Source organism: Prinia subflava, chromosome Z (genome assembly GCF_021018805.1).
Source record: "Prinia subflava isolate CZ2003 ecotype Zambia chromosome Z, Cam_Psub_1.2, whole genome shotgun sequence".
In the NCBI taxonomy this organism is placed as follows: domain Eukaryota; kingdom Metazoa; phylum Chordata; class Aves; order Passeriformes; family Cisticolidae; genus Prinia; species Prinia subflava.
This window is the reverse complement of record NC_086283.1, coordinates 85,990,872-86,003,495: the sequence shown is the minus strand read 5'-3', so window position 1 is coordinate 86,003,495 and position 12,624 is coordinate 85,990,872. Positions and strand designations below refer to the sequence as shown.

The 12,624-nt window shown below is 38.4% G+C and overlaps 1 protein-coding gene across 10 annotated transcripts in view; it reads left to right on the top strand.

Annotated features, from left to right (window-relative positions):
* The window catches only part of LOC134563529 (leukemia inhibitory factor receptor-like), an 86,088-nt gene that overhangs the window by 42,949 nt on the left and 30,515 nt on the right, over nt 1-12,624 (top strand). For 6 of the 10 annotated variants that reach the window (XM_063421511.1, XM_063421515.1, XM_063421508.1 and 3 more), the window contains 2 exons: nt 9,683-9,834; nt 10,529-10,649. In XM_063421511.1, the coding sequence (XP_063277581.1) occupies nt 9,756-9,834; nt 10,529-10,649 (200 nt within the window). In that variant the 5' untranslated portion in view covers nt 9,683-9,755. Of the gene's footprint in view, nt 1-467; nt 574-9,682; nt 9,835-10,528; nt 10,650-12,624 lie in introns of all 10 variants that reach the window. The other 4 variants (XM_063421514.1, XM_063421512.1, XM_063421510.1 and 1 more) reach the window with 1 other exon arrangement.

Sequence of the window (12,624 nt, the reverse complement as noted above, 5' to 3'; positions counted from 1 at the left end):
TAGATCCTAGCCATTGTGTGTATAATTTTAAAATGTTCATATCTTCATTGCTTTGTTTCTTTTTCTGAGCATTATTTTAATGCTGCAGAGTTTGCTTTACTATTTTATCCAGTTTATTTATGTTGTAATCTGGACAACATCCCTGCAAAATACTTTTATAACAGTTTTTTCTATTCTGAGACCTTCCATGAAACACCTAAAGAGCTGCTAGGTTTTTCTATATCTAGGAAAATAAAGAAATTTTCTAAGATAGAAAAACCCAGCCAACAGACAAAAATATGGATTTAGATGATTAAGAAAATAATCTAAATAATCTCCTCATTTATACCATTCTAAAAAACTTCGGAATTTTTACCATCTTTTTTTTTTGTGGACTGAGAGATTTCAGTCTACCTTTGAATTTTATTTGCAGTCATTTAGAAAAATAGAAAACAAAATTTGAACTTTCCTTCTTGTTTTCTTTTTAGAACAATGTGCTGCCTAAACGGAACGATCAGTCTAAATGATTGGAAATAGAAGGCTGGGTGTTAATTTACCTGTAAAACGACTACATCTTGTGCCTTTGGCATTGCAGTAAGTGATCTGTTTCAGTTAGGGCAATACACTTAAGGAAGTGCTATGTGAAGGAGCACACTAGAACTGAGGTGAGGCTGTATGTTTCTTGGCAGCATCAACGTTTACTAGATGGGTAGAGAGGATAACGTGAAAGAATCAGTTTCTATTGAGGCACTGGGTTGCTGTACTGCTACAAGATCTACAAGTGGACCATAAACCCTTTGTAGGAACTTCTGTGAGAGGAGCAGAGCAGAAAAGGAGGAGTAGCGTTTCCCTCAGAAAGCTGGAGTAATGTGCCTGCATGTCTTTTGGGTCCCTGGCTCCAGTGGAACTGAATGAGGGAGTACTGGTATCATAAGCAGGAGTGAGAGTGAGTCCAAGTACGTGCATGAACCGTGTGGTTAATATTAATTTCTTATAGCCTGTGTCTATGAGTTAGTTAGGAAAGAGACCAGCTCTGATTTATATCAACTGTAGGAGTCTATATTTGTATTTCTGAGTACTTAATTCCCACACTTTGCCACCTTAAAAGGAGGTATGTGCATATATATGCGTAAGTGAAAAAGTCCAGGGGGAAAAAGTAGAATTATAACAGCATGTGAAGGAAATAAACAAAGGAAAATACAACTGCTGTGTAGTTACATATGGACTGTCTTGTTCTGATAATGTCCTACTATATTGTACACCTTCCTCCTTTGTCAAGGTTGGAAGGGGAATGACAGCATTGAGAGCCCACTTGTGTGTGGAGCAGAGGAAAGTGTTTGCCCACGCCAGTGGAAATGTGCTGCAGTATGTCTTCATGTCATCTGTCAGATACTTATTAAGAGAAGAACTACAACAGGGCATGAGAGCTTTTAGTCTCAATAAAGATTAGTACAACAGGAATTCGTCAGAAAATATAGACATACGGTTTCAGGAATTGCCCATTTCCTTGATTAGTAAAAAAAAATCAATTTATTTCTCGTAAGTGACTCTCATTCCTTACATTCACTCTAAAAGGATATCGCATAACTGTTGCTCTTTATTCTCAATATATTATTTAATGTGTAAGCTGCATTTCAGCATTTGATCTATTTATGTGCTCCTTGTATACATGAAGAGAGACTTTCTTTGGAATTGGTGCATTGTATCTTAGAAATAATTTGAATACCGCAGGTTTTATTGTAAACAATGAAGGATTCCAATCCTTGGGTCATTGCCGGTTTTTAAAAAAACACACTTGGAATTGCTTCAGTAATTATAAGTGTTCTCTTATAAAACTAATTAGGCTTTTCCTGTGATGGAAAGAAGATTAAAGGTCATATAGTTCAAAATAAGTTTTTGTACATTTCCAGATAAAGGAAAATAAACTCTCATTAATAAAGTCAACTTCTTTAATGTTTATGAGTTCATAAGGCTGTATGAGCTGAAGAGAACTGGCAGGGACAGAATTATGCAGATAACATAGGAACAGCTTCTGAGGAACACCAATTTTATTCTGCAGTCTTTGTAAAGTCTGAATAGTGTGGTCTGACCCTTGAACCTGACATTGGGTAAAGTGCAGTTGACAATGTGGGCAAATGAATGACATTTTCCACTGAAGACATGCTGTTTTGAGAACTACACAGTGGCTAACAGTATCCTCCAAAACTGAAATGTGCTTTGAAGTTATTGGATTATTTTTTTCTTCCAGATATGTGTCAGTAAAATGCAATAAGCACCAGAGAAGTGGGAAACCTCTCTGTGTGTTTTCATTGGATTCTTGTTTTATGTACTGCAAAAAAAAAAGTGGGTGCATTTTTTCTATGCTTCGCACCTGTATTAAGTATTGAAAAGGCATAATGGGTAGCCATTGGAGTCATGATAAGAGGTATTTTTTAGTAATCAGACTTGTGTGCATTTGCGCACTGCGCTTGTTCCATGCGGCGTTGCAACCTACAAGAATTCAAGGAAGTGTGTCGATCATGAGGTCACCAAATTCAAGCATATCAGGAAATGTGTGTAGCTGAATCAGATTTATGAAAGTACATCCTTCATCTCCATACAATATTAATTTGCCAGTTGTAGTAAGTATCAAGAAAAATTTTGAATGGGTTAAAACACAAGTGTGCAAGTGATTCTGAGCTGTTTCCTTCTCCTGCACAGCACAATAACCTAGAATATCAAAAATTCTCTTTTGGCCAGTAGAGTCCCTTAACCTTCACCCCTTTGCTCTGTTCTTTGTTCAGATGATTAGGTGTTTTCCATCTGCACCTCTATGGCAGAAGGATCTATGCTTGTTAATTTGAGCTAACTTCCTAAGGAAGCTGGGCTTATCTGATAGTGTGTTGTCTGTCCCCTCACCCATGCAGTAACCTTTGAACACACTGCTCAGGTTCACTTCAGTCAGGATGAGGAGGTGAGATCTCAGCATACTGTGTCCTTACAAACTTGGTGAAACTCAGCAGCTGGATGAAGAAACCCTGCTGAGGAAATGGCTGCAGAGTCAAGTCAACCTTTACTGTACTGCAGTCCAGACCTTTGTAGCATGCCTTTTCTGATGTCTAATAAGGCCTAGGGATAATCTATAATAATATTGTCCTAATATGTAACAACAGTAGATCATGAACAGGCTTGCAAATATTCTGAAACATATTTAGTCTATTTTTGGTAGTATTCTGGTTCACTGTGTTTCTCAGAAGAGTTTTTTGTTGTTACCATCTGGAGAGCAGTGCTGTACTTCTAGTAGTCATTGGTGTGCTTGCATTTAAACATGTACTTGATGACTAATTGATATGAAAGGACTTCCAAAATCAGGAGCAAGACACCAGATTTTCCTTTGAAAGTGTCTTCATTCTTCTGAAAATCTGACGCTGGGAACATTAAATGCAATGTCTGGCTGGGGAACTACTCTTGTATGGGGTACACTGAACAATGTGTGAAAAGATTACTCTAGTGGACATTAGCATATAGTTTAATTGAAATCAGGCATAAATCAGTAAGAGCAAAAGGCAAAGTGCGCAAAATGTATATTCTGCTTGAAAACTGGTTGGCCTTAGAAGCTGAGATAGGTGACATACTTACTCCATCTGGTGTGCACATTTACACTTGTTGGTAAAATTTCTTTCTAAAATGCTTGCCTCTGTAGGTGGTGTTTGAGACCAGGAGCTTTGAAAATGAAATGCTGAAGTGTTGATCCTTGCACTGAGCTTGTGTCATCTCCCGACTTCTCACTTCTCCATGCAGAGGCAGGCTGGGGTGCCTACAAGATTAACTGCAGTGGCTTTCCAGTATCTCAGAGGTGATGCTGCTGTTTGGCAGCTGGAGGAAGCAGTGAGGAGGGAATTTGTCTTCTTGTGCTTGACTGCAAAAAGACCCCTACAAAACAAATGTCTCATTGGACTGAAAGTTTGGCCCTGTGTACTCCTGCACAGTTACTGAATAATATATTAACTTCCTCTCTTTGTTTTCTTTTCTTCTGCTACAGATTAGAAGACATTTGGTGCAGATAGGAAACTTGAATTATTTTATCAGCTTTCAGAAAGAGAAATAGCAGATTTTTAAATTAATTCCTCAGAACTGGGGAAAGCCAGATCCCCAAATGGGACTCAGTCTCCGTTTATAAACGAGTTTTGGTGATTCATGTCCTGCAAATCTTCTATGAAGTGGAATGGTGCCATGTTATAAAAGGGAGGGAAAGCCTGCATCTAAATTACTAGAGTTTTTTGTCTCAACTTTGGAAATTTTTGCAAGGATGTGGAAGAATGTACTTTGTTGAAAAGCAGCCAAACTCTATCTCCCTTAAATAATTTTTTTTTTTTAATTACTCAGCTAGCTTTAAATTTAAAGACTGAAGCCTGTGGGATCAGCTGTCCTAAAGAAAGGCAGTTCATCTTCTGTTTCTGTGTTCATTGCCTTTACTGTCAGCTGTATTGGTCATTTGCTTAGTTTCCCAGAAATGTGTACTTCTGGCATGGTTTTTCAGAGAGGGGAATTTTTTTGGAAGCTTTCAGTTGGCAACAGTAGAATGTGTAATTTGATATATGCATTTTTACCTGGATGTGAGTGTGTTTTCTTTCACTTTGAAGGTTGAATTTGTATCTTTCAGCAGAGACAACTAAAATTATCTTTCTCTAGCTGCTAGGCAGAGTCATTTTTATTCTAGCAAGGTTTGATCTAGGCACATACTTAGCATCTGCATTTCTGCCCAACAGTATTTGGGATGATGGCTGTCTAATATTGCCAGAAATGCAGCCTCTTATCATTCTGTACAATATTTTGGTGGTATGCTATGCAATAATTTTCCTTGAGAGCTTTTAATATCCCATTTGCTGGTAAATTATTATGATTACCTTTAGCTGTGGAGGCAAAATATAAATTGTAATTTGAGAAAATTTGTTGACAAAGAGACTTCTTCATTTGCATTTACTACATATATTTTTACTGATTTCATTTTTTTACTTAGTTTCCTAAATCTTCTGTATCAGCTGACTTTTTAACCATTTCTTTTCAGGTATCTGCTTCTGAAGCAGAATTGTATATATAAAAACTCTGGCAACTAATCCTCAATTCATAGACATTTGAGAAACATATCTGGAGGCTTATGACTGTCAGATTAGGCTGCAGGCAGAAGGCAAGCTGGAAAGATTATTGATTTTTTTTTCTTAAGCTGTTTTGTTTGTTTGTTTTCAAAGTGGTTTCCAAGCACTTGACAATGAAATACATTCTGAGACCAGAAAACTCAAAAATACAACAAAGCTTTGCAGAACTTTTGTGCTTAGAGAACCAATCTGTTACAACTAACTATGAAAACACTTCATTTTTTTTTTGTAAGAGAATTGAGCATTTGATCAGCTATGATAAAAAAAATGATACACAGAAGCAGTTAAGCCAAGAAATACATAACAACAAACACAGGCAGAAAGAGACATATCAGTTATTTTCTGCTTTCCTCTTTAAGAGATCAAGTCTAAAGAGGCTGGTGATTTCTTAGCTGCCCTTATTTTCTCAGTTTGTCAAAGAACCTTTAACCTTCTTTACAGCTGACAAGGTTTTGAAGCAAAGCTGTCCTCACATATTTTCTCATTATTGTCTTGGAGTACTTTTCCCTTTCTGATCTATCTGATCATCACTAGATGCACTAACTGCATCAAAACATCTTTAAAAGTAATTTAAAATTCCATGGTGGCTATTGAGCTCTTTTAAGTATCAGCCACCAACTGCTGGCTTCAGTGGTTGAGATCTAAATCTAACTGTTCTTTTGCTACGTTGTCTGCAGAAAAAGAAATTCAGAATTTCTTTTTTCTGACCACAGAACTACCCTTCTGGCACAAGGGTAGTTCCTCTGCATGACATAAAGCCCTAGGCAGAAGTCAGGACATTCCCATGAGCTATACCTTCCAACAGTTATGATGGAATCTGCTTGTAGTAGCTGCTCTTTAAAAAGGGCGGTTTACACTGAAGTCTGTCATGCCTTTGTTGTTATAGCATGTGAATACTTTTCATATGCACCCACTTTTTTTTTTACTTAGCATAGATTTATGGAAGACTCTTTCCATATTTTAAAATTTCAAAAGTGAAAGACCTTTTCAGGCAAAGACTTTAAGGTGAATTGGCTGTGCAAACACATGCTCAGTCAGGAGGTTTGCAGTCCATTTGAGGATGAGATTGGAGTCTGAAGTACTAAATAAACAGCTACGTGGCAGCTTTGTACAGTATCTGAGGCTGGATCATACACTGAAATTGAGTCAACAAGGTCTGAATGTAGGAGAAAGCAAATACTGCACGGGCTGTGTAAACACATAGGTTTGCTTTAGGAAAGTTGCTTCATTGTTCTTAATAATGCTTAGGCCTCAGGGCAGAGATATTTCAAAACTGTGGATACAGCAGCTTTGGTTCACGGAGAATGTTTATTCCAGGAATGATCAGAAAGCTAAAAACTGAGACTGGGAAATGGTGAAAACAAATTGGAGTTTTTAAGGGAGGAGCTATTAGAGATCTGATATCAATCATCTTCTATGTAAGAGGTTGCTGCAAGGCAGAGGATAAACTGTTCTTTGTCTGCTGGAGATAGGGCAAAGAACTGTGCTTAAAATGGAGCAAGAGATAGTTGTGGAGCACATTTGGAACACTGATGATAGTGCCAGTGAAGTGACAGGAATATATTGCCCAAGGAAATGAGATTGTTATGGGGTGTGCTATTGCTGATATTTTTTGATATGGACAACTGTTAAAAGTGGTTTAATTCCAGTAGCTTTTTCTGGTGGAAAAAGGGCTTAACCCCCTTCATACTGTTTTTAAAAACAAAGACCTTCAGTGTAAAGACATTTACATTTAGTAACAACCGCTCTTGTTGCACTCCAGGCAAACATGGTTGAGGTTTTACCTTCTTCTGACAATGTTGAGCTCTCTTGTCCTAAACAGATATCCCTGTTCCTAAGAGTACCTCTGTCTAGAGGATAACATGCTTTTCATATCCTTCAGGGTAAGGAGAAACACCCATGCCTTGTTCGAGATAGTCTTGAACTGATGGAAGGGAGCTTTCATCCAAAGAAAGTGAACTTCCTATTTTTAAAGTACTTCAATTGTTTTGTAACTTCTTAATTAAAACAAGCCTATAAATGGGAATCTTTTCTCCTGACTAATGGCATCTAATTATGTGACATGAGGCTTCTAATTGCCAACTTTTCAGCAAGTTATAAAATGTGTATAAGAGCACAAGAGTTAGGGAGTCTATTCTTGTTATGAAAGATTGTGGTTTACAAGACTCTCATCATACCCTGCATGAGACTACATAGGTTCGTGTCTGTGCTTGGCTCTGAAACTGAAATTAAAAGTGTGCTTCAGTTAGGAGAAATTGGTATGACTCAGATTTCTTGTAATGCACTGCTGTGATGTTACTCTTAAAACTTCTGCAGTAAGAGGACAACTCAGTGAGCAACGTGTTGAAAGAGGTGCAGAAAATCAGATTTTCTTAAAATATACACACACACACATAGTTGCTGAATCTACCTCATAAACCTGGCATGACTAAACAGGCTTTGCAGAAATCTACACAAATAATGTGTTTAGAGGCTCGGGATTAATATTGGAGGCTTGGGATTTAATTAATATCACAGCTCAGTTCTCTCTCCTTCAAGTGGCATCAAGGTGCCACTTTTATTCTTTCCTTGACTTTGCCAGCTGGTAGGGAACTGTCAATGGATTGTGCTTTAGAGCTTGAAATTTTGGGTTTGGACTTTCCTGCAAACCAGAAATAGCCTTTGAAGAAGTCCTCAGAGACATAAAATTTACATATACTTCATAGACTGAAATAGAAATCAGTCATTTTATTCATGTAACTCCCAGGCCTGTCTGAGTGATCTTCATGTATTTACGAAGTTAGAGGTTTGTGAGCAAAGTTTAGACCTGGAAATTACATCCCATATTTTCATTAACAACATGGAGAGATACAGTATGGATACCATGAGATACACTAGAATGCAGAGGGGGAATTTGGCACAGAGATTAATATATTTTATATGCTGGTTGATTCTTTATTCATCTTTACCTGGATTTGGCAACCTCTGCTCCTGATTCAGCTTTTAATATGTTGCACTGCATGATATTAAAAATTAGGAATATATGAAAGTCTCTGGGGGCAGTGTAGCTTAAGTTAATATGTGTTTTGTGGGATTTTCAAGTAATTTGAGAACATGCTGAAATTAAATAATTACTAAGCTTTATAGGTGACTCCCCATATGTGACAGTGGTCTTGACCATAGCATTTCTCTCATCTCTTGTGCTGCCTGGACCTTTCCTTTAACTTGGTTATTGCAGACCAAGAAAAAGAAGAGAAATGGCCTCTTATGTGAGCAGCTCAGGGTTATTTGGCATAGTGCTGCTATATTTCTCCTCGCACAGTGCAGATTGGTAACAAACAGAAGAGCATTTCATGCATTTCCAGCTGTCTCCTAAGGGAAGATTTCTTAAAAATAAACCCAACAAGCAAATGAAAAACCAAACTAATAAAAATACATGTTTGCATTGCAGGGATGAGGGAGCACAGTCTTAGTGGCTCAGGGAACTTCAGTGTAAAGGGGTTTCTTTTAAAATTACAGAGGCTTTTAGACAAAGTTTGTTATTCTGACAATGTTCGTCTGGATTTGGAAGATATTTCTGAGTCAAGCTTTTCAAAATAGGAGCCTAGACAAAATGGGAACAAAGCTGCTCTGTAGGACAGGTAGGCTTGGTCATATTCTAACATGGAAATGAACCAGCTGCAGCTCTTGGTTGCTGTGAGAAGACCTCTGGCTACATTAGAGTTACGATCTCTGGAAGGGTGCTTATGTCTTCACAGATTTCAGGTAGTAGGGAAACCATGCAGCAGGTATTGACTGAAATTTTGGATAGATTTTCCTTCAGTTTTTCCCAACAAAATCTGAAGATTGTAGATGTGTAGGTGGAACTGAGTGTGTTCTCTGGGTCCTGCTGAACAGCTGAGCTTCTCTTTTTAAAACAAGAAGCATGTTAATCTTCAATGAACACTTTAAAAACAATATTCCAGATTTTACTCTAAAATCAGTAGTTGCAGCAACAAGTACTTTTTGATAAAGAAATGGCTCATTTCTTTTTCCCCATTATTTTTCCTCCAGGGGTTATTAGTTAACACTGGTTTGAACCAGCGATCCTGGATGATCAGATCTGGTTCTGCTATGTCTCAGGCATCCTACAGCTTTGAATTGCAGCTTTTTGAAAATGGAGCAGAGGAAAGAAGAAAATAGAAGTGCATAAGTGAACCAGAGGACGTTTCCATTCACAATGTACAATATCCTTTGTAGATAGGACATTTCATCTAAGATGAAAAGGCTTATCTTAGGGGAATAATACTATGTTATGTCTGTTCTGTTCTGGTATTAGATAGTCCTGAAGAGTACCGATGAAGTGTAGAGTTTTATATGTCTATGATTCTTGAGGAAATGTCTTACAGAAAATGCATGAATCAAGGAGTTGTAACAGAGAAGAGATTTGTTTGCCAGATGAAGGAAAAGGAGTTGCTATGCCTGGGAACATAATGGAAGAAGAAAAGTATATGGAACAAAAAGTGGCATTTGTGGCATACCAGGTCCAGAATCTAAAACTTAGGGTTTGTTGTTTTTTGTTTTTTTTTAATTTCTGTATTTAATTTTAGAACTGACCAGCTTTTTGGAAGATGACGTTTACTCCTGCCTAAAGCTGCTATTCTGAAAAAAAACAGTAGAAGAATGTGGAAGAACTTAAGCCTCCAGTGCCTTTTAGCACTAGCTATTTTATGCTTAAGAAGCTTATATAGCCAAGAGATAGGTGAGTTCATTGCAATGTAATCCACTAATTACTTTTTCTCTTTGGCTTCTGTGCCTTGTAATTGCATTGCTTTCCTACTATATGTATGTTTAAAACCCCTCATCTCTGTGGCCCCACACCATCCTAGGGATGGAGGCAGTTCCAGGCCTGGTCTGTGCGTTCTAGCACCCAGCAGCATCTTGCAAACCAGTGCAAAACTGGGTGTTAAATTCTCCATAATGCCACTGATAGTCTGCATATGCATTGGTGTAAATGTCTGCATTGAGACCTTTTGGCTGTATATGTTGGCTCTCTTCAACCATTTCACACATTATCATTAACTGCCCTTCTGTCATTAATTGCCCTCCATGTATGACATAGAGGAGAGCAAAAAACTCATTAGGTTAAAATCAAAGCTTGTGGTTTTCCCATTGGCCCAAAGCCTGCTTATTAGGCTAGACAAGGAACAAGTATTGTGCAAAGAGACTGCTTCTGTTATACACAAAAGTATAAACCCAGATCTCAGGTACCTCTAGAAATCTGTGAGTCTGTGTCTGTCTAATCAGGCACATAGATAATTTAACAGTTTTACAATACTGGCCAGACATACATGCAGTAAAAATATAAGAATGACTACAGATGTGAAAAATTAGTTGTTTTACAGTTGCTCGTTTTTGACCTGCAATTGTTGACTATATTTCTTATATGATTTCAGCCTCTCTAGGGGACCCCCAGAATTTGAGATGTGTAACGCACAATTTACACAAAATGCTCTGTACTTGGGACATCTCCTCTAGAGGAAGACATGGACAAAGTGACTTTTGCTACACTACCAAGTAAGTCCCCCCACATACCTGGTTTAAAAATACCAAATTGTGATGACAGTACAGTTTTTCCCCAGTCACTGCCCATGGAAATTGTGATGCTGTTGTTTCCCAGCATCTCCCCATCAGTTTTCCTTGGGTGGTGCTCCCCCCAGGCCCTGTTAACTCAGGCAATGGCAGGGTTTCTGGCAAAGTTGTTCCATGCTAACAGTTTGCCTGCCAAAATTTGCATGCTGTTTTCAAAGGACTGGAAGATGCTCTTATTTACTCAGACTTCTCTGTGTGTCTGCCTATCCCTTGCTCACAGTTTTCATGAGGGATGTCTTCAAAACAGGTTCAGTCCAAAAGGAAATGAGACTTGGAAGCAATGAATCCTGATGTTGTGGGCCAAAGCAGTAGAATATATGACACAAGTGTTGAGATTCACGTGGATTTTGTGGAAAAACATGAACAATCTCTCAGCAACTTCCTTACAGCTTTTATAAATTTTAAGCTATATTAGAGGAAACATAAAAGTCATTCACAATTGAAACAGCTTTTCTGAAGTGAATGCAAGTTGAGAATTTTGAGAAAAGTTTTTTAAAAAACTTAAATCTTCTGTGTGTTTTTTTCACTAATGAGAACTACATGTTCAATTCCCCATGCTGTGGGTCTGCCAAATACTTATCATGTACTAGGGATGAGTTCAAATCCATTCTGCATCTTGATCCTGCCCCCAGTCCAGATATTTGTACTGTCTTTTTTTCCTGTAAATTCTGCAAGCAGCCCAGACTTCTCCTTGGGGTCCCAGGGCTTGGCTGCACTTAGTCCACCTACATGCTTGAATTTCTGTGTCTCATTATTCCTGCTGTATTGCCAGCTATCATTTCTAATTAAAAGACACCATATATATGACTCTGTGGCCAGAGTTCAGAAGTGCAGAGTTTGTGAGGTACTGCCCTCTGAACAAAAACAATCATGTAGCTGCTGCTGTTTCTCCTTAGCAAAGCAGGACAGGCTGGGGTCCCTGAAGCAGAGAGTCTGAGATGAGCTTGGTGCAGACATCCCTGAGGGAAAGAGGTTTTGTTTTTCAGTTGCCCAAACATCCTCTAATAATACCTCAGTACCGAAGAGGGAACAGCCTTTCTGAGCACTCAAGTCTCAGCTGACCTTTGCTAGCCCAGAGTCTTGTGCGAATCTTAAGAGTTCAACCCAAAGTCTTGACTCCAGCTGAAGGGAGCTCCAGGGTCCTGTTCCAGTTCATAAGTGAGTAACAGTCCCTCAGCAGGAAGTCTGGCATTGTTCTCTCTGCTTTCCTTCCTGCCGTCATTCCCCCAAGAGGAAGGTCTGGATTTTTCCAAACTTTCTGCCTTTCTAGTTGCATATCAGTGATAATGAGCAAAGGGACTTGACCCATCCATTATTGTTTCCTGTATATATCTACATCTTCAAGACAAAAGCCAGATCACATTGTGCTGAGCACTGCACAAACATTAAGCACAGGCTACATTTTCACCTGGGATCTTAGGAATCCTCTACCCTGCTCTCTGCTCATTCCCTGTGACCTGTGCAGCAGAAGGGAGTTAAAAGATGTGTTCTAAGATGTAGACACCGGCAGTAATCCTGCTTTTTCAACCCATATGCCTTCACTTTGAGAAGAAATGGAGGGAGAGTGAGTCAGGAAACAAAAAGGTAGGGGACAATACTGTTAGGTTTAGTTTGGAGTTTTTTATTTTCCTTATTTTGAAATGTTGAATCATGGTGACTAGGTTTCAGAAACATGTCTTTTGTTAGCCTCAAGTTTAATTAGAAATTAAGAAAAAAATTTTCACAAAAAGTGTTGTAAAGCATTGGAGCAGAGTGCCCAGGGAAGTGGTGAAGTCACCATTCCTGAAAGTGTTCAAAAAACATGTGGATATGACACTTAAGAACATGGTTGAATGGTGAACATGGTGCTTGTGCTAGGTTAACAGATGCATTTGATGACCTTAGAGGTTTTTTCCAACTT